We start from the raw sequence: 23,100 nt of genomic DNA, 5'->3' as shown, positions 1-23,100 counted from the left end.
GTGAGTGTGTGTTTCCGTCTGCCGTAACAGTATCAGACAGTATTCACTCCCGACAACTGCAGCGACGACCGTGAAAATCCCCCAAAAAACATCAACCACATCTGGAAGATGTTTAGTTCAAGGTTTTTAAAGAATAAAAGTTGCACGTTTACTGTAGATTGTTGTTGATAAGTAATTATAAATATTATACTGATGTATGAAGCTGTTGGAGGAATATTTTCTACATGTTTATTGATTTGCGTCTCACCGTGGGCTTTATTCTCATGGGTGGAAATGTCGGTGTGCAATAACAGAAACAATCAGCCTACAAAGACTTCTGTAGGCTGAAAAAGATGGAGGCTGAAGCTGCAGATTATTGTGTCTACGCTTTTTAAAACGCCTACATCATCAATCTACAAAAAACCCCAAAAACTGCACCCTGTCCTGCTCTGCCAGTGTTCCTTCCTGGTCATAGATTTTTATATTTGTTCAGTAAATAATTTTAAAATGTCTTTTTTTAAAGTGTTTTACATGTTTTAAGTTCTTCAGCTGTTACAGAACAACTTCTAGTTACTTTCACCAAAGCTTTAAATATCAGAGTCTTTAATTTAATAAAGTTTTCAGTTTTGTTTACAATTTTTACGGCTGTCTTTTTAAAGTATGAAAGTTTTATACGTATTTCCTCACAGTTAAGTAGAAGACTGTTTATCATTATCTGCTCTACACATGTGTTTTTCTGTCTATGCCAGTGTGATTAAACCTGCTTCCCTTCCCTTTACAGGAAGCTTCTCACGCCACCTACTACACCATGTGACCAAAACGCCCTTATCGGCATGGCAACCGCCACCCTGGACGACCTGCAGCAGATCATGCCGGTAAGGTGTCAGACCGTCCGTCAGGGTCAGTGACGTGACAATCCGCTGCTGGATTTGCACGTTGTTAATGTTAAACCTGCTGCAATGAGCAGACTGGAGCAGGAAGCAGCTGAAAGAGAAGTCAAAGTTTATGAATAAATAAAAGAGTTAATAAAATATGTTGTATAGAGGTGAGAATGTGATATATTTGCTGTGTTTTCAGCAAAACATTAGCAACCAGGCAGGATATTTACTGAAGGTTTGCAACCTTTTTTTTAGGTGCTCAGTTAAATTGCATTTGTCCTGATTTAATAGAGATGTTTACAGATGTTTAGCGCCGGTTACATTAATGTGTTTGTTTTCATGCAGTACATATTTTCCTGTTCAGAGGCGCAAAATATAGATAAAATAAAATGTATTCAGATATCTTCAGCACCTGATTTATCACTGCTGACTAAGACTTTATCAGACGTCTCAGTTCAGCATCAAAACACAAGACTTGACCTTTCTGTTTCCTTCAGTAGCCTTGTTCTTCTTCTTATTATTATTCCTGACTTTTAATGGCTCCCAGCAGCTCCAGTCCAGTGTGATCTGTTGTATTAGCCAGTAATGATGCGATGTGAGATCTGAAAGTGTCGTCTCTTCCATCAATAATCCGAGTTCAATAGAAGAAAAACCACTTTCTCTTTTTTTTTTTTGCACTTCGTCACTTTAAAGTAAACACGTGTCATAGTATCGGCTCTTATTTAGCTGCACTTTATAGAAGTCAGATGACCTGCGGCTTCGCTCTTTTACATCTGCAGTCTCGCTCAATATGCCGCTTAATTGAAAAATTGTGGCTAAATTTCAGGCCTCGAGCGGTAACTTGCAACAGGCTTCAAAAAAAAAAAAAAATTAACCCCAAGAAATGAATTGAAAAGTAAAAGCAGACATTTGAAAAACATTTGTAAACTTTTTTTAGTTCCTTTTAGTCATTATTTTTCAATATGTGTTATTACATCTGGCTCAGGTTACTGTGATTCACTGATCAAACCAACAAAACCAACCTTTGAATTCAGCCAGCTTTATTTTTATGATTGTGATTCTATTATTATGATTTAAGTTTTACATGGAGACTTAAAGTGTCTTCTTCATGTCTCCGGTTGCATTTCTCTTTTCTGCCACTAGAGGGAGCCAGAGTTAAACATTTGACGTCTCTGCTCAGTTTCACACTTCTCCTCCGTCTGATCGTTGCCTCTGTTGAGCCTTAATTTACCTTCATGTGTCGCTGTCAGATTATTAAACTCCTCCATCAGATCATATGTTCACTTTGAATTGAAAACCCTCACATGCATGTTGAAACCTGCTGCAACTTTAAATATATACACCACATTTTTCCATTGGATTTTATTCTTAAGAGATGGTTTTTTGGGTTTTTTTTTTAACTTTACCCGTGTTACTGTCTTCATATCTGTGAACACTGATGGATTTTAATCTAAACTCTGTGTCTCAGTTTTTCCACATCAGTATGAGTTTTTGTTCTGTTCAAATCAGCTGAAAACACGTTGGACAGTGTAAACAAAAGATTTATGAAGTTTTGGTTTCAGGATGCTGAATGTTGCCAGATGTGAAGCTCGTTCAACCGCTTGAACTCCTTTTCCCTCCACTGTTTCTCTCTTTCTGTCACATATATACATATAAATATATATATACAGACACACACAATCACTCAGTCATTCAATCAGACACTTGACACACATACAGTTGGGTCCAAAAGTCTGAGACCACTTGAATGGGAAAGTGGTCCCAGACTTTTGGATCCAACTATACATTCTCCTTCACACTCGAGCATGCCAACATACAGTTATGTCACATTTGTACAGACTGTACTCACATCACGTACACACACTCTCTCTCTCTCTCTCTCTCTCTCTCTCTCTCTGTCTCTCTCAGAGACACGAGCAGATAGCAATTCATTTTGACAATAGAGCAATTGTGCATTATTATAAGTATGTAAACACTTCTTTTTGGTTCATATAACAAAAACATGATACAAGGACAGTTTGAAAGTCCAGCTGAGATATATTCAATTTGAAAAAGTAGCAACAAAAAGTAATTGTAAACTGTTATTGACAGTAAAAAAAAATCATAAGCTGAGACAGCTCCAGTCACATTTTTATATGCATAAAAGTCCAGGCTGCAGAATGCACAGAGAGAGATTTTGGCAGACGCGGTTGCCGACCGAACTTCCACACGTCTGCTGATGTGGAGCCGCAGAGGCCAGAAGTTCTTTACTGTGTTTGTGTGTTTTCAGCCGAGTGATCCTGAGCTTCAGCTGAAAATGCTGTTGTGACTTTACAATAAAAAAAAGGGGGGACGTGTTGTCTGACGGATACAATACGCCTGAAAACATTAACAGTTTATCACAGCGGCGCTGAGAGAAAGAACCTGAACTGATACCTGATCCACCAGCCGCTGCACGTCCTCCTCCTCACTGTGAAGGTCGAAAACTCTGCTCCCCACTAGGATACACACACATATATATATATATATATACACACACACACCAGGGCGCTAAAACTGGCCCAGTGGTTGCATAACAGCAGTATATCAGATATGAGGCCTACAGAGTCACCGGTGACGCCAGACAAGCTTCATTCAAACTTTATTCAGAAATTACATGAAGATTCAATCATTCTGGAGCTTTTGGAGCTTCATAAATAAGTTCAGTCAATCAAACAGTTAATGAACAAAAGGATGGAGACATGAGCAGCCTCAATTGATGAATGAATAAATATATATGTAAATGTTATGAATGACTTTAGGAGGCATAGTGACATCAGCAGGTACAGCTGTCAGGAGCTGCTGCAGTTTCCTACACAGTCTGTCATTTCTCAGAAACGCTGCATCACACTTGACCTGAATTCATGCATGAGTAAGACAAAAGAGGAAGTTATACATCACCACCAAACAACTATCTATCGGTCTGAAAGTTTCTCTCTTTAAGTATCTTTCTAATAAAACAGACATGTGAGCTGATGTTTTCGGGTCGTCCGTTCGTCCCGGTTCTCGTGAATGTCATATCTCAGAAACACCTGGAGGGAGTTTCATTACATCTGGCACAAACATCCACTCGGACTCAAGGATGAACTGATAAGATTTTTTGGCGGTCAAAGGTCAAACTTAATAGCTTTTATTAAATTCCTTCCTTCCACTACAAAATGTTATATATGAGTGTGGACAGACATGGATGTAAACTGTGACCGGTTGGTAGTTGTAGTTTATTCTAACTGTTGTTGACTTCTGGTATCTGTCTGCAGGAGCTGGCTCACGGTTTGGGAGAGCTGCTGAGCTACGAGGGAAACGTAGAGGAAGACTTCTACCTCACCTTCCAGGTATCAAGCTACAACTTACAGTAAAGCTACTGCATGCATTTTCATTTTTGTGTGAGAGTACAAAAATATCAAAAAGATGTAATTTATACAAAGAAACTGAGGAGAAATATGATTTTTTTTCACCAATCCTCTTCTTTTTATTCTGACTTTGACATTATAAACTGCTCTAACTTAATTAAAACTGTAAATGATGACATATTCACCAGGTTTTTATCGATCGCTGTTGATAACGATGTCACACACACACACTCATCCAGAGCGCAGATGTCATGATTAAAGTCGGCAGGTCTTACGGTGTTGACAGACAGCTGTGACTGCTGTCACCGCTTTGTAAATTTAATTCACAAATCTGTAAAAATTGCGGATCTGAATCACTTGCACTGATGTCACGCAGCAGGTTAGTCATCGTTATATCTCGGTTCATGTTCGGTACACACAAAAAATGTGTCACAGATGATTGAAAACTATCCCATGCGATATTAGACTGCTTTTCATTGAATTACTTGTTTATACAACATGTAACATTTCAGATTGTTTATATTTCTCATAGTGAGGCATTGCTATCATTGGAAAATTACCCTCATTTTTCCTTTTAATATAAATACACTGGAAACTATGTTTTGAAGGTAATTAATGAAGAACTTTGGATAATGATCAAGACCAAATATGGATGTTTGGTGCTTAAAAATAACAGAAACAGAGCAGAACTGTGGATGTTTGATCAGTAGAGTAAGATGTGTTCAAACTTTAGTCTTTAACCTAAAACTGAACCACAAACTTCAATCAAACCTTTTGATCAAACCTCATCATGTTTGCAGACTGAATTCACTGCTTAAAAAAAAAGAAAAAGCGACTTTAAACGTTCAACATCCTGGTGAAATATCTGACCTGATTATCAGTTACCAACTTTGACTCCCAACCCCTCCCCCACCCACAAAAACCATATCCTTTCTGAAACTAAATATCTGATTAACAATTTATAGATAAACTCACCGGAAACAACATGAAAATAGTTGCAAATTGCATTAAAAGTCATAAATGCTGCTAAACAGTTTGTTACTTTTGGTTCCCAGTAATTATTTAAACAACACTGAGTTTCTACCACTAATTCACTTCAATTCAAACTTTATTAAGGACACAACTCATGGAGGGTCCATAGCATAATAAAATACAAAGTGTAAAGTATAAAACACAAAATTAATGAACAAATCAAAAAACAAAAGGCGTTCCACAATAATCAGGTAATTGCATTTAGGCTATAACGCCTAAAGTCTAGATGAGAACCTGATGGACTCAGTCCAGGTTTGGACTGAGCTGAAACAATATCATTTGCACACACATCTATATATAAGATTTCATATTACAGCAGAGCAGGTTGATACTCCAACATTAACAAACATCTGGCTCGTGCTGCAGCAGCTTCGTACCGTCATTATAAACCACCGTGAGTCTCTGCACGCTGCCTTTTCTGTAGCGACGCCACAGGTGGGTTGATACAAAAAGCTTTTAAAAAGAGAGATGTTTGCTTGTGCGTACAACTTTCTGACACCGTCTGTAAACGTCCCCTATCATCTGATAAATCACTAGTTATATAACCACCCAAATATTTAACTAAATCTATAGTTTTACATTTCATGACATCAGCATCTTTTATGAAACCTGCTCAGCCGGCTCTGAGCGTAGTAACCAGATATAATGGAATACTTTATAGAGCAGCTGGAGCTATATATGAAGCAGACACGTATGTGTGTGTGGGCGATGGAGGGGGGGGGGGGGTAAGTATTATGTAAAAGCCTGAGTGAGGTGTTATTTTAACCCACAGTGTGAGCTGACTGTGAGCTATAGGTTGGTCACAGTCACACCACTGTGTGTGTGCAGATGAACCTACTGACCTGCGGTACACTGGATCTCTCTCTCTCTCTGTCTCTTTACTTTCTAAAGCAAATCCTCCTTTTTTTTCTGTATATTTGTTTATTTCTGTCTGTATTTTTACTGCTCTATTTTTCCACACACTTCTTTTTGACCAACGTTTCTATTTAATGTTCCCGTTTAGTTTGGTGCGGGTAACAGGTACATAACAGAAATGCACTGACACAAGGAACACAGATATATTCTAAACATTAAAATTGGATTATAATGAACATTTCCAAGATTTGTTTCAAAAATGTGTGTGTTTTTGTGTCTGCAGGTGTTCCAGGAGGAGATGGGTGTGGTCAAAACCTACAACCTGAAACCTGGAGGAGACAAGATCCCCGTCACCAAACAGAACAGGAAAGGTGAGTCCACACTGAGAGTAACCAGGTAACTACCGCGCGTGGGTTAAGGCGTTTTCTGATTACCCGCATAACCTAGTTTCTCTGCTTAAGTGCTTGTGAATGCAACACATTAATTGCCACAGCTAGAGGCCAAGTTGCCACACCTAGAGGCCAAGCGGCTAGCATGGCTGCAAAGATAAGTCACCATACAAGGTGGTTATCTTGTATATAATGATGCTGTATCGTAACATTTGTTTTATTTCCACAGTGAGACATTGTTCACTGTGAAAATATAATCGAGGAACTTTACAAGAGAAACCTGGCTCAGCGCAAAAACACCTCTTTGTTCCTTTTTAAGGGGATGAAGTGGAGCTTGAGAACGTCAGCTTTGTTTGCCTTATTAAACCATATTTTCCGTTCAGCAGCTACTGTTGCTCCCTGCCAGCATGTCTCTCTCCCTGTGTGAGTGTTAAAATGAAGGAGCCAACACTGGAGGGTAAACTGGTAAAAGTGTGTAATGGAATTGTGTTCTGTGCCTTCTCTCTCCATCTCTGTCCGCAGAGTACGTTCAGCTCTACGTCGACCTCCTGCTGAATAAATCCATTTATAAACAGTTTGCTGCCTTCTACCATGGCTTCCACAGCGTGTGTGCCTCTGATGCACTCATGGTGAGTCTACAGTGTGTGTGTGTGCTGTATGTGGACAATGGTATAAGATGGACTTGCTCACTGGTTGCATAAGTGATACATGCAAACCTTCCAGTTATCAGTCAGCCCTACTTTTTAGTTGTTGTTTTTTTGTCAGTAAACATGCATTTACAGTAGCTAACGAGGAGGTTGCACGCACTTATGTAACTTTTTTTTTTTTTCCCCAAAAACACTGGTGGTCACTGACACCACTTACAAATGAAAGTCTTGGGTTTCTTTACAGGTCTTTTGCATATGTGAAAATTAATCCTTTTGTGGCTCGAGAGGGAGCTTTGTTGAGCTGCGTTTGGAGTTCAAGACTACAAGTCTGAAAATGAGAAAAATCTGAGGATGTGGAGTTAGAAAGAAGTGAGGTTACCAGACCTCTGTAACCTGCTCCTCATCTCTGCTGGAGGCTAGCAGCTCCAGGCTACGTTAGCCGCTACTAGCTTAACACATCTGAATCTCTGCTGGAGGCTAGCAGCTCCAGGCTACGTTAGCCGCTACCAGCTTAACACATCTGAATCTCTGACTGAACGGTCGGCGGTCAATTTGGATTGTGGGTAATGTAGGCACCAAGTTTTGACAAGGAAAAATGTGTCGATTTTGAACCTTTTTTTTAAATACTGAACATAAGTCCAACAAGGTTATAGGAGTTTCTTTTTAATACGCAAATCAACAGCTTCCAGGACAGCATCTTAACAAGGAAATAGTGACTAATGACACACAGAATGTGACAAACCTGATTTTCTGCATAATCAGAAAAAGTGTGGTTGTGGTTAAAAAAAAAGGTTTGAAAGGCAGCTTGAAAATGTTGCACATTCAAGAAATGACACAAAAATGGAGTCAAACCCAGAGAATAGCTTCTACATTTGTATTGCAGATTAGTCAGTGTATATATATATATCTTTGTCAGAACTCACATTTTAAGGATAGGTCGTGTCTTATATAATATATATATATATATATAGTAAAGTAACAAAAAGAGGGACTAAAAAGACTGTAACGTTGAAAGATATCTACTTGATTTGACTCATATGGACGGCTGATTTTACCCCCCTTCATTTACATTGTAAATGATGTAATATTCACTTCTTTACATGCTTACATGATTACTTCAGGTGTTATATTTTAAATGTAAACAACCTCTGCTATAACAGCCTCATTTCCAGTCATTAAGGTACTTATTGGATTCTTGGTGCAGTCATCAAACTGTGTGATCAAATTTAAGATGAATAGAAGTCATTAGATAAAACCAAAACTGGAAACCGGAATCAAGAACTTGTCACTTCCTGTTGAGCAACAGCAAGAGGTGAAAATTTCATGTGTTGAGTCATTGTTGTGTTTTAGTAGAAAGAGGAGGAGCTACAGAGAATTAAACGTACAACGAAAACACAATATCCTCCTCCTCCTTCTACCTCCTTCCTCTTCTTCATGACAAAGAAGTTTGCCCAAATATGGAGTTCAGGAACTCTGTTTGCCTTCCTCCCTTAGTCAAATGTTAGCTCTGGCTGATAAAGAGCCGCTGACTCAAATCTGTTGTTGGTTGTTAAACCCAGACACTGTGTATAAAGATGGACAACGCGTCTCCACTTCCTACCGCTGTGCAAAAGTGAAGCCAGAATATCCATAAATATCCATATTTGCGGGAGCTGCCATCTTGCTTGTGTGACGTCATTTGCAGCCAGAGTTGTGCACTTTAGAGTCAGGCGGCAGGATTATGGCCCACGGGACACACCCCCCTCAGCCGTCCCACCGCCTGACGGAGGTTTGAGAGCTCATGCACCATCCGCTAACATGGAGGGGGGCGGGGCTTATGACCTATCCTGCAGCTAGCCACCAGGGGGCGATCCAGATGTTTTGGTCGTCCATCTTTATATACAGTCTTTGGTTAAACCTCAGGGACCCTGAAGAGGATGAGGGCCCTAAAACACAGCCCAATTTTTCTTACTGTTTCTTTTGGAAATAAATTTAAAAATTCAGTTAGATGACTTTGTTTCATTTTTAAATAAACACATGGAAATAACTATTATCATCATGAGTATAAGAAGTAGTAAAGTGAAATATATCTTAACACTAACACACTTAAAAATCATCTTTCTGTATGTTAAAAAGAGTAAAATTTCCTACACATTCCCCTGACATCATTACAACAGTAGCACATGGAAGTGCTGTTAGTTTATGTGGGATGTCTGTGACCTCTGACCTTGTAGGGTCTCGTCTCACAGAGTTTATTGTCTCAGGTCACAGTTCACATGAGTCAAGTTCACAGCGAACCATGTAGGACTTTGTGTGAGTTTTTTATTGAAGAGTTTCATCTCTAATCTTCTGCAGAGTGAACACACTGAAATAACTCTTTGTCTGACTGCAGATAAGACAAACTGACAGACAATCGCACTTCAGTTTATCAGCTGAGAGCCTGAATCTGGGTCAGAGGAAGGGTCAGGCCGATCCACACTGTAGAGACTGAAACAGCCAGGACGAGTCTCTGCTGTGCAGATAGAAATGAACTCCTGACCTGATTTTGCCTCCTCTGCTTCCCACAGTTTAGAAAAACAACTTCATTACTGTCAGAGAGATCTATATACAGTACTGTGCAAAAGTTTTAGGCACTTATTTATCAGTTAACTTGATACAAAGTTGAGTAAACAGGAGAAACCTACATGATGAAATCAATATTTGGTGTGAGCAGCAGCAGTTTAACGTGTATCTACAAGCAGGATTTGTGACATCACAGCTAGTTTGGGGCCAACTGTAGTCCACAAGTGTGATGTGGAAACTCGGGAGCTTCCAGTACACAAACACTGAGAACAGACTTCATAGTGAAGGAAGAGACATTTCGTGTCCAGCAGGAAAACTTTTGAAATGAGCAATATTTATCCATATTCATAGATTCTGGAGGAGTAGATGTAGAAAAAACAAATCAGACAAAAATTATTATTCTAAGCAGAGTATGAAATACTGGAATTGTTGTTACACTTCAGCTTAAAAACAGGTTGGACAGAACAAAAAACATGCATTATGCTCAATAAATGTAATATATATCTGTATAAAACCTTTGTTTACAGCTGTAAAAGAGGAATGCTCATGTGAGTGTTTGTCCTCTGTAGAGCATGAATGATGATCTGTAGATTTATTTATTATCTGGAGGAAGTAGAAACTTTGTTATGGTGGTAGATGAAATGTCAGGAAGTCATCACAATCATTAATATTCATCCTTTTTGAGACCTTTTTCTATTATCTTCCATTGATTAGTTACAACTCCGGCAGTAAACGAGCCTAAAACATGTATCTCACTCAGGTACACTGTAGTAAATAACGGCGATACGCTTGTTGACCTTCACAGTGACCCGGTGCAGATAGAAACACCTCATGTACGTCTCATACTCAGATTTACGTCACTGAATTAATTAATTAATTTTTTTGGACCAAGGTAAGAAGTTCAATGTATGACTCTGCTCATTTTCTATTTCTGTCTTTCTCCTCTGTTGTGTTCGATCCCTCAGTCACGTCCACATTGTGTGACGTCTCAGGATGTGGTGAAGCAAGCCTGCTGTGGTTAGTTGTGAGTGTGTGTGGTGTGGTTTTTCTGGTTTCAGTATGAGAGTGTGTGTGTGTGTGTGTGTGTGTGTGTGTGTGTGTGTGTGTGTGTGTGTGTGTGTGTGTGTGTGTGTGTGTGCGTGTGTGCATTGAGGTCAAACTCAATGTCACAGTTGTACCAGCTGGCAATACACTGCAACCTCTGAACATACATTTTAAATATTTAAAATTATTATTATTATTATTTTGAAAAAACTATATTTTTTCAAAATAAACATAAACTATAAACTATATTTTTTTGAATATGCATTCTACCATTATTAATATATATATGATGTGATGTTGTGTTCAGCATCTAAGACATTAAAAGATGAGTTTTCTTGTAAATAAACAGAAGCTACGTTACATTTAGTGTGAACATAATGTACTGTGTGTATCCTTGAGGTCTATAACAAAACTGTTGGATGCATTTCCCTCATAAACTATTTGCAAAGCTGATTTTTAAGTATTCCCACATTGTGTACGTCCATGTTTACTAGTTATAAACTGCTCCATAAAGCTACCAGGGGTCAGAAACTCCACAGGGAACCTTTAAATTGTGAGTAATGTGACCGTTGGACTTATAAAATCTTTTCAGGAATTTTTGCATAACTGCAAATAAGAAATTCAGACTTTCACGTATGCCCTATGAAGCTGACTCATTGCACACATTTTCCTGTTATCAGCTGCTGAACTTCCTGTTCCTCCCTCTTCAGTTATTGGTTGTGATGCTGTCACACGTCACTCTTTACAACATTCAAGCACCGGAAACAACTGTTGCATTTCACTTCTCTTGTGTTTAATCGGAAATTCTGCTGAAAAGAAATTCAGCTGAACCTTAACCTCACATCTCAGAAATCAAAAACCTTTTTATTTATCGTCAGCAGACGCCATTCAATGTATTTAGATTCTGTGATGAACTCTCTGTGTAGTAGGTTTCTTTCTAAGTGACGGGTCCTGCACTCATTTAAATTCACACTCATGAGTGAATCACAGGAAATAAAACCTGAGTTACTGTTTGTCATTTTATGTCTTTGATATCATGGTTCTTGTAGATGAAACGTATTTTTTTTAGGGATGCACGATATTGGATTTTTTGCCGATATCCGATATGCCAATATTTTCAACTCACTGTGGCCGATTGCCGATGTCGATACTGATATATGCACATATTTTTACCAGCTGGCTGAGGAGACTATTATGCATGCAAGCATAGATTGTACTAAGTATGATCAAGAAAGACAATATATGAAGGAAGAACTGAGGAAGACTGGAGTTCAGGAGCTCAGCATTTAAACTTTAATGAACCTGCCAAGTGGGAGGAGCAGCAGTAGAGTTTTCATTGAGTTTATTAGACAGACAGGATTAATGTGCAGGATTTAATCTCTGGTCCACACTCCGGAGCTGAAGGTGGCGGTAATGCAGCTAATACGCTGGTTGCCAACCACCATTGTAAACCAAAATATTTTTTTTTCCAAACAGAGTGGTACATCCTGTCAGCCGAGGCGTTTCCCTATATGTGCAGCCGAACTTAGCAGCTCCTCGACGGACTGTTTCACCCTGACGGTCCCGGTGTTTCCTCCGCAGGCTGCTGCGCTTCACTCAGCCGCCCGTCAGACCAGCTGCTTCTTCCCACTTCCCACCCAGCTAACGTTAGCCTCGGCTCTCCGTGTGGATCCAACCGGAGCACCGAGCCCCAGTTTGTTATTCAGGTTAAAGTGGGAAGAAGCAGCGGGTCTGACGGGCAGCTGAGTGAAGTGGAGCCTGCGGAGGAAACACCGGGACCGTCAGGGTGACACAGTCCGTCGAGGGAAGCGCAGTCAGGCGGCGGAGGAGAAGGCGACATATCGGCCTCTCATATTCAGCAGAATTCACTGATGCCGATATTTCATTTTAGAGCTTTTATCAACCGATACGATGACGTGCCGATAATATGATAATATCGTGCATCCCTAATTTTTTTTATGGTCAAGTGATATTAGTATACATAGTATACATTATATTACAGTATTAATGTGGTGAAGCATCTATGAAGAAGTTGTTGTCTGTTTTGTTGTTTTTATTATGTTGTGGAAGTTGACTACACAAAGGTGTAAAGGTGAAAATCCAACCAAACAAAATGCTGATTTTTTCCAGAGTGACTTACAAATGATCAATCAGTTATCAAAATAGTTGGCAACTAATCGATTAATCAACTAATCCTTGCAGCTCTACAGTTATTTGTCACTGTCGCTGACCTTGTTTTTGTTTTGTTTGTGTATAATGTTTATTTATTAATGTTGCTATCTGGTACATTTGAAAGGCATGTAGATGTTGGTTTATTAAACCTCAGCTGTGTGTATGTAACATCCGTCTTACAGTTGCTGCGGCCGGAAGAGGTGGAGATGTTGGTGTGTGGCAGTCCGGAGCTCGACATGAGCGCTCTGCAGAAAGCTGCTCAGTACGAAGGATACAGTAAGACCGACACCACCGTACGGTAGGAGCACTGCACTTCCTGTTTTCATCAAACTGATCAAGCTTTGCTCTACAGGAAGTCCATAAATAATACACACATGTTGCACACACTGTGAGTCAAACTACCTCCCTTTTCCTTTTTAGACTCACCAGATGGGCCAGAAAGTTCACATACTGGACACTTTATAAAAAATGAATGTAGAGTCATATAAACAATTACCTGATCTCATGAGGCACTGTTCCTGAATAACTCCTTATACCTAAACAATGAAACAGGTTCTTTGTAACTTCCTTCCAAAAAATGATGAGGACTGATTCCCAAGAATTGAAATCTCTGTATTGTCTCCAAAAAATACATGAAAGGCGACTTCTTTTCCTTCTTAGGAAAAAAAACACCCAGTTTTTCCACCACTTCCAATTTAGAATACTTTTAAGAGAAGCTGTCACCAGGTAATATAACAAATATGAAAGAATAGAACATCAGACTTTTTCAATAAACTGCATTTTAAAGATGAATTATTTGCTTTTCTGTGTTTTAAGATTTTTCAGGAGAAGAGTGAAATAAAGACATTCAACCCTAAAATCTTCTTATTTGTCTTTTACAAAAGCGTATCAGCATTTCCTGACTCATCACCTCTACGGCTGAGGTGTCATTAAGTTAAAAGCAACTAACAGTAATGGATTAAGGTTCAAGAAGGATCAACTTCCTGATTAAAAAAATACAAAAATTAAAAAAAAAAAAAAAAGTATAAACATTTTTTGACAGGATCCAAACTTATAGATACAGCAGGCAGCAAGATAGAGTCTCTTTATCATGGAGGGAAATGATATAAAGTATTAAATTAAATATACAAGAAGAATTGAGTTCTGCTATAAAAGAAACATTGTTTGTTGTTGTTATTTAACTCTGACAGATAGTTTGCAATGTGTTTAACCTTCAAGTGTTTGCATGAGAGGCATCGACTCTGTAACAGGAAGCGTAACTCTCTATCTTACACACACACACTCACACCGTCACACTCAGATGCCCTTCAGTGCAGTCGGGAAGGAAAATGAGCCGACACTCGTCAACCACAGATAACACAACTCAGCACGATGTTGACAGCTGCCAAACCAGCAGCTGTAGGCTCGTTACACAACTCCGGTGTTCCTGTCTGAGACACACAGACACAGACACAGACAGTCAGACAGTCAGACAGACATTTAAGCCTTAGTGACACAGTTTAGTTGTTCCTTCTCCACACTGAAATACAACTCCAGCATTCTCAGATTCATCCATTCTGCAGAATATTTAACTTTGTTTTAATTAATGAAAAATGCAGATTAATTGTTGATGTTTCACATTTATCCACATTAGTGTAGACTGGAAGATTTCCTTTAATTATATCTTGAGCTTCATAGTTTCAGTTATGATAACATTGTACTCCTGGAAAACAGCAACATCACTCCATCAAAGTCAGAGGGGATGACCGAGCTCATGTTGGGATGAAGTGAATCATGTGATGTTTACAGCTGGTACTAACATGCGTCTCAGATGATCCGATCACAAGTGGACAGCTCTAAATCCAGGTGTAAACACACCCAAGACGCATCGAGGACGGATTGAGATCCGAACACTTGGACCACATTCGCAGGTGGTCTGGGCCGCATGTGGCCACATTCTTTAAGTAGTGTAAACGCAATGCATCCTGGACCACACTGAAGGACCGCCTACTCAACTGACCTCCTCTATTTTCCAGCAGACTGGACACAGGATCCTCCGTCCAAAGATGTTCAACTTGTTTGATAACAGGATAAACAAATTATTCCTGTTTTTCTCATTCCACTAACCAGTTTTCCTCCCCAGTCGACAGTTAGAATATAAATTAAATCATTAATTTTTCGCTTGTCTGTCTAAAAAAATATTTCAGGAGCTAAACGTTGCTGGATAGTTTCTTCTGTCCTGTCGAGTTGATAACGAGTTTGATGAGTTCAGGATTTATCAGGAGGATGACTGCTGCTTTACTCTAAACAGTTTCACTGTATGAACCTGGACTGTGTGTGGAACAGCTGATCTACTGGATGTGTAGAAGAACACAGAACATTAATGAACATTACATCCTGACTGCTGCTGTCGGCGTGTCGGAGATTTAAATAATCAATGAAGTTATGCTGCTGTGTCTTGTGTGTAAATGCTCATAGTGTCTCTGAATGGAGAGACGCAGCTGCATAACTCTCTCTCTCTCTCTCTCTCTCTCTCTCTCTCTCTCTCTCGACGCAGAATATTTATATACATCCTGAACATTTATCAAGTTGAACTCAGCTTTGGACGAATAATGAACAAATTTGGTCTTTGAAAACAGAAATGATGTCTGTGTTTATTTGCATACAGAGTGGGGAAGTGAGATCGGATCACATGCACGTGGAGACGCGTGTTAATACCAGGTGTAAACAGGACCCATGTGACTAACAGTGATCATACTTGTGTTGTATGACAGCGGTGTCTGTGTGTCTGACCAGGTGTTTCTGGGACGTGGTGTTGGCTTTCCCTCTGGAGCTGCAGAAGAAGCTCCTCCACTTCGCCACAGGAAGCGACCGCGTTCCCGTCGGAGGAATGGCCGACCTCAACTTCAAAATCTCCAAGATCGAAGTTCCGACTGACTGGTAGGTTTTCACCGACCGAACCAAACTCGACCCTGAACTGAGAACTTTAAACGAACATATCGGTCACACACGGATGCTCAGAAACTAAACATTTACTTTGAACTTTGTGGCAACGAGTCTTAAACATAACTTTAGATATTTTAAACAGATACCGTATTGGCCTGAATATAAGACAACCTCCACTTTTTTTTTGATGAAAGCCTTTTATCTCAAAAAAGTGAAATACTTTCATCAAAGCAGAACGTAAATCCTACATTTGTTTAGCTTGTATATCAGTCACACTCTCTCCTGTCCGGCTCTTGGAAGCAATCACAAATATTTTTTCTGGCATTTTTACTGTTTCTGGCAGTTTTTACTTTTAATTCTTGGCTGCTTGACAGAAGATTCAGTCCGTGTTCTGATTCTGCAGAAAAGACGTCATAAGATGCTTTAGATTTTCACTTGTCATGAATTTATATCCTCCACAGCAGAAAAACACATTACATGATCCCTCAGAAACTCCTGCAGGTTCAACTGAACTAACCAAACACTCTGAGTGCTGACAGACTCTAACAGACTCACTATAAACAGTCTGTTCTTGTTAGCCTAGCAACATTAAACACTGCAAAACACTCTCTAGATACTCTCTACATTCAAAAAGAATATCTGATCTTATGCACATTGAATAGTCTCCTCCTCAGATATAAAACCTCTTTTTAATCTTAATTTCCAGCATAAAATATTGTCCTATATTCCAGCCAATACGGTAATGTGACAGAAAGTGTCGTTTCATTTTAGCGCCTGATTTTGATACTTTTAGTCAAATTTATTCATTTGATTTGTGTTGGTAAAGACATTTTAGTCTCATTTCTGTCATGCATTTAAAATGTTTATGTCTTCTAAGCATTTTGAGGCTACAGCTGTTGCCATCTTTGTTGTGTACAGTTACCATGGTTACTGTCCCTCAGAAACTCCTGCAGGTTAAACTGAACTAACCAAACACTTTATTTTTAATATCCTCAAAATATCAGACCATTTTTTTAATCTTAATTTCCAGCATAACATATTGTCCTATATTCCAGCCAAAACGGTAATGTGACAGAAAGTGTCGTTACACCACAGAGAGGAAGAAAACACCGTCTGTCTTGTCACTTTTTGATTTATTGATTATTGAAGTGTTTGTTAATACTGTACCAAACAGTGGTGTGGGTTGTACTTGACTGACTGTCATATCATAGCAGCAGATAAGATATATTGTTGAACTTTAACAGCTGAATCTGGGTCAGTGAACGGAACAAGCTGCCCTACTGCTGTTCAGTCTCACACACACACACACACACACACACACACACACACACAGGGTTTTTCTGTCAGTCTCACACTAATTATATTCCACTCTGGGTATAATTTCATATCCAGCATGTTATTCAGATTTTTTGTATGTCTCCAACTGAAAATATCAGTAGCTGCGTGTCACGTCGTCATGTGGCATTTAAACAATTAACAGATCGTATGAGTCAAGAATGTTGAATACTGACACTATTTTAGCTCAGATTTCATAACATAGTTTACCTCATTATTGCAGCCGTGCATCTGCTTGTTAAATGAAAACCTTTTAGCACCTAATTGTTGATTTTAGCGCCTGACTTTGATAGTTTTAGTCAAATTTTAGTCATTTGATTCGTGTTTGTAAAGACATTTTATTCTCGTTTCTGTCATGCATTTTAAATTTTTATGTCTTCTAAGCATTTTGAGGCTTTCGCCATCTTTGTTGTGTACAGTTACCATGGTTACTGTCCTCTGTAAATCCAGTGTACATTACCACAGCATTACCTGTGTTCTCCACTGCAGCGCAGCTGATCATCTGCTCAGCTGCTCATCGTCAGGGGTTTAGCTTGAGAGGAGAAGCTAAAACATTAGTGAACATCTAGAGGAAGATTTAGATGGTCGACCGCCAGCGTTAATACTGGAACTGACTCGTTCCTTCTGATACAGCAGCAAAGTCAAGTTATTTAAGGGGTGTACAGCAGATGAAGACTGTGTTTTACTGGCTCCATGTGCAAAACCATTAGCATAAAAAAGACGAACTAGGACAGTAGACACACGCAGCGTAACGCTACTATTTACAGTGAATCTGTACTATGATGTAAAGAAATGAAGTTGTAAAGAGTCGCAGAGATCAGAAAGCCGTTGCACCACTGAGATAACTTACAACATAACTCTAAGTAACAACTCCATAGTTACACACGTCTGTAGGTGTCAATCATAAAAATGTAACAGAACTCACTGATGGTTAAACAGTTTTTCTGCCACACAGCATCATTTTTCATTCATTGCTGCCATTTTACAACACAGTAATCCAGTAGAGATGCAATTTATTGATATGTTGACCCGCCCTCCTCTGCCTCTGATTGGCTTACCCTGATATTCTTGCTTAAACCTAACCAACCCAGCTAACGACAGCAATGAGTATTAGCCAATCAGAGGCAGAGCAGGGCGGCACATGACTTCGCCGTCATGGGAAAGAATATTTGGCCACCAGTGCAGCATCCGACAACTCGGTGCAAGTTTCCAAATAGGCAGAATTTGGATGAACTGACCACATACTGGGAATCTAAATGGTTACCTTCTCGCCTGGAAAAAATATTAAAACTTGAGTGACATATTAACAGTCCTACAGTGAAAATATAAGCAGCATTTAGTCTGGCTCCACCATTATTATGGCAGCGCTACTTTTTCTTCCTCTCATGTTGGACTGACGCTACAGTGACTCACTATCGCCCCCGTGGTGCAAAATGGTATTACAAGACAATACAGGCCAAAGCTAGCTGGTTAGCATGCTAACTTCAGTAGATATCTCTGCAACACATTATATATACACGTCTATTCTGTTGATAATTTTAATTAATTTTGGAATGTTTAAAACTAAAATTCTGGCCAAAATCTTACACATCATACCTTTAACTTTACATCCACAGCACTTAATAATGTTTTGCTGTTGTTAGTTGAAAGAAATTATAGAACATTTCATCATAGTTCTTGTTTTAAAAGGTTACTTTTTATTTGGCTTTAGTTTCATTTTCGTCATGAAAAAAAAACATGATCAACAAATATTTTTCATCATAGTTTTCATTGACAGAATTAACTCTGCATGTGACTCCAGTGTTGTGTTCAGAAACCTGTTTGACTTTTTAATTAACTTTTTTCACAATCTGTAAGAAAATGTAAAAAAAAAAAACAACAACTGTAAACATGTTCTGGAAGTGTTGATTTTACAGCAGATTTTTTTGTTTTTTAACTACTAAGCTAACAAGTCTAAAAACGTATTTTGTCTCCGTCTCTCTCTTCAGGTTGCCGATCTCTCACACCTGTTTTAATCAGATCTGTCTGCCTCCGTATCGAACCAGGAAGGAGCTAAAACACAAACTCACCATCGCCATCTCCAACGCCGAGGGCTTCGGCCTGGAGTGACCCGCCTGCACGCACACACACGCACACACACACACACACACACACACGCACACACACACACACACACGCACACACACACGTACACACACACACACACACACACACACACACACACACACACACACACACACACACACTATTAGTAATGCTAGCTATCTGTCCGCCACAACTACCACAACATGCCTTATATATCTGTGTGGTCGTGGATCAGACTGTATCATGGACTGTAATGCGGTTTGTATTGTTGTGTATTTGGGTACTGGGGGGCGGGGAGGGGGGGGGCGGTTGCCATTGCTGACCTTTTTAGATTTATAACCAATCAGATGGGAGCTCTCGTTCTCCTTGACAACAGCTACAGAGAAACACTAGACATCTTTATATTTGCACATTTGTTTTGTTTCAAATATAAACACGACTGAAACAAAGATAAAAAATCTTTATTTTTAGACGTCAGCAGTTTAAACTTCTCAGCTCGGACCAGTTGAGAATCGCAGATCCATGACATTGAAAACATATCAATTATATATCAGGTGATGAACCTCATTGTCCTCCAGAGACCTTGCATCACCAAATAAACTCTTTTTAAAGGTTTAAAATATTGCAGTTTTGTTCCCTCTCAGGTATTTATTATTATTCTTATTATTTTAATCACATTACCAGGTATTTGCCACCATCTACATTTATATATTCTGTCGGTTTTTCATAAATTTCTGACTTCAGGCTTCAATTTAACTTACAAACGTCTGAAATAACTTCTTCTTCGTCTTCTTGTGGCTGTTCCCGTTGGAGGGTCACCACAGCGTATCATCCGTTTCCATCTCTTCCCGTCCTTTGTATCTTCTTCCGTCACGCCAACCGCCTGCATGTCTTCCTTCACCAGATCCATAAACCTCCTCTTTTCCTCTCGCCTGGCAGCTCCATCTTCAGCATCCTTCTCCCAATATAACCAGCATCTCTCCTCCACACATGTCCGAACCATCTCGTTCCCGTCTCATCTCTGGCTTTGTCTCCAATCCGTCCAACCAGAGCTGCTCCTCTAATATACTCATTCCTCATCCCATCCATCCTCATCATTCCCAACGAAAACCTTAGTATCTTCAGCTCCGCCTCCTGCCGTCTATCTCTTTTTATTAAATCACAAGGATTCAATAACCAAAACTACATTCTTACTTTACAATTTTATGTTTTTGGGAGAACAACAAAGGAGACGCAGCAACAAGATACAGTACAAAGTAAAAGGGAAGAAGGGATCAGTGTCAGTAAAATTGGAGATTCAAGATTTCCGGAGGACGCATTAATATCAGAGATGCATGGGTTAAATATTTGATGTGTTTTGTGTGTAATCTGACGTCGCTGCTTCGGTGACTCTTTGAATCTATTTTATATGAAGGCATAGGGAATGTCTTTTGTATCATTTTTTTGCTTTGTTTGCAGCACACTGTCAGGATATAAAGCTTTGCTGGGAGAAGAATGCTATCGTGTATCATGAGATATAGATTGTCTTGTGAATAGTTTTGTTGTTGTTTTTGTTGTTTTGACATTGCTGCCTGTTTACTGAAAAAGGCTGCAGCAAATAATGTTCTAATTTTGTGTTAAATATTGTAATGTTATGTCACAGTTGAACCAGAGCTGTTGATTGGACAGTTCGGTGTTTGTTTCTTTATGTCGTATCGTGGCTGCGAGATGTTCGGCAGCCTGCAGACAGTCAAGCTTGTAGATGTTTGCTTTCAGTTGAGTGTTGATCATAAGACGAAGCAGGACGGGAAAAAAGAAACCATAGAAATGATTCTAACAAGTAGAATCCCAAGTTGAATAGTAGTTATTTATGTATTAAGAAGTTTCAGCTTGTTTAACCTGCAGCCACCTGGACCTGGACCCAGATGAGGGAGTGGCATCACATTAAGAAAATAAAGATGTTCTTTCACTGGGCCTTCAAATCAATATTCCAGACAGTGAGTCAGAGCTGTAAATAATCAGACAGCCCTGATTTAGGCGACATAAATTCTGCCTCTGGTGTAGCTTTCTGTAACTTTTTTTTTTTTGGCTCTCATGCCGCTGCTGTCTCTTGTCCAGAGCTGAGCAGTGCTGGTTTTAAAACACACTTCAAGCACTGTCTTATACACGGTTGCCATGGCGAGATGTCTGAAGTCCCACTAACGAACTGGCAAAACACCAAGAAGTTACCGAGCAATAGTCAAGCAGCTCAAGTATGGCTGCACTATCCAAACTTACATCAGGCTGATCTGGGTCACTCATTCACTCGCTCTATAGGGTCTGAAAAGACTCTTTTTTTTTTTTTTTTCCTTCCATCATTTAACGAGCAGCAGCAGGAGGCAGAAGCAGCTCTTCTCCGAGCATCTGTTTGAGAAGGACTTCATGCTGCGTTCACACCACGTCGGATTCATCATGAAAACGTCGGCATCCTCCTGCTGAGTAGAGAAAGAACACTTTGAAATGTTGGAGGAGGAAGTCATGCTTGGATAATTGGGATAATATAATGTGTTTTTTGTTTTGTTTTTTTTTTAAATGTTAATCTCACCCAGGTCTGTTTTATGTGAACGGGACCAAACTGTGTCAGGTTATACAGTGGGACGGCAGTGTAAAGAAGACAAAAATCTGTTTGAAAATAGTTCAAACGGATTCAAAATGATTTGTTGAGATGTAATTATTTTCACTTGTGAGATGTTTGAACTGACTGAACCGAAGTGCGTAACAAGCACTTAAAAGTAGAGGAGAAAAAAAAATCCTGTATTTCCCATGTTTGTTGTTATTATTTAACAGTTTGAATCCTTCAGGTTCACCAGTATCTGTCTGTTAGCTCTGGTGGGTTTTATCATGAGTTTTGTGTAAACAGTTTGAGATTCATTGACCATGCATGACCCATTTTTGGAAACATTTTATGCTTCTACGTTGCCCAAGTCTTATATAATGTACTGTATGTACCGCAGTGTTTACACAAGTATTTCCAGTAAAAAGGTTCAAGAGGGTTCGTCCCTCTTTTGAAAAGTTTTGCTGAGTATGCATGTTTGTTTTTTTTCATTTTACATTAATATACATCATCATATCCAGTGTTTGAATCGACAGAGAAATGTATTCAGAGAGGATGATCGATTCACACCAAATATATGATCAATAAGACCAGAAACAAGAAGAGTCTCTAAAAGGTGAAAGTAACAGGATTAGTAAGTGTGATGCAATCACTGAATTTTAAACTTATACATTTATTACTGAAGAAATGACGTAATCACACAACTGTAATGTGTAACTCAGTAATGCTGTTGTGTCATGACTGTGTAAAAGCTTTCTGTATGTAAAAACCATATATGAACAGACGACTGACAAACTGCTGCCTCAAGTCTTGTAGCAGCCAGAAACAGACACATGAAGTGATCAGGTTGATATATCCGCTGATATAAATCTGCATCAGTGTATGTGTTGGACTTTAAGTTCTCATCATAAGACGAAGCAGGACGGGAAAAGAAATCATTGTCATGATTCTAACAAGTAGAATCCCGGTTGAATAGTAGTTATTTATGTATTGAGAAGTTTCAGCTTGTTTAACCTGCAGCCATCATGACCTGGACCCTGATAAGCAGCTGGATGATGGATGACGGATGTTTCTGCAATTGTTACATCATGTTAATATCATGTTTCTGCAAAGCATTGAGAGTAAAACATCTATTTCTGGCGCTCAGTTCATTCCTTCTGCATTGGACCAATCTAGAAATATAAACCCTTCATAAGTCCTTGTAAAATTCAAAGTAGCACATAATGTCCTCATTTACTGTAGCGACTGGAGCTCTGCTTAGAAGCACTAGACTCAGTG

At 39.2% G+C, this 23,100-nt stretch overlaps 1 protein-coding gene across 2 annotated transcripts in view; it reads left to right on the top strand.

Annotated features, from left to right (window-relative positions):
* hectd2 (HECT domain containing 2) overlaps window positions 1-22,283 on the top strand; it is a 60,471-nt gene extending 38,188 nt beyond the window's left edge. The window contains exons 16-22 of one of the 2 annotated variants that reach the window (XM_067610834.1): window positions 761-854; window positions 4,133-4,207; window positions 6,396-6,483; window positions 7,024-7,130; window positions 13,088-13,203; window positions 15,681-15,824; window positions 19,154-22,283. In XM_067610834.1, the coding sequence (XP_067466935.1) occupies window positions 761-854; window positions 4,133-4,207; window positions 6,396-6,483; window positions 7,024-7,130; window positions 13,088-13,203; window positions 15,681-15,824; window positions 19,154-19,274 (745 nt within the window). In that variant the 3' untranslated portion in view covers window positions 19,275-22,283. The other variant, XM_067610835.1, reaches the window with a different exon arrangement.
* Window positions 22,284-23,100: the final 817 nt, after the last annotated feature.

The sequence above is a fragment of the Thunnus thynnus genome, chromosome 14 (genome assembly GCF_963924715.1).
Source record: "Thunnus thynnus chromosome 14, fThuThy2.1, whole genome shotgun sequence".
NCBI classification, from domain to species: Eukaryota; Metazoa; Chordata; class Actinopteri; order Scombriformes; family Scombridae; genus Thunnus; species Thunnus thynnus.
This window is presented reverse-complemented; position numbering and strand designations above follow the sequence as displayed.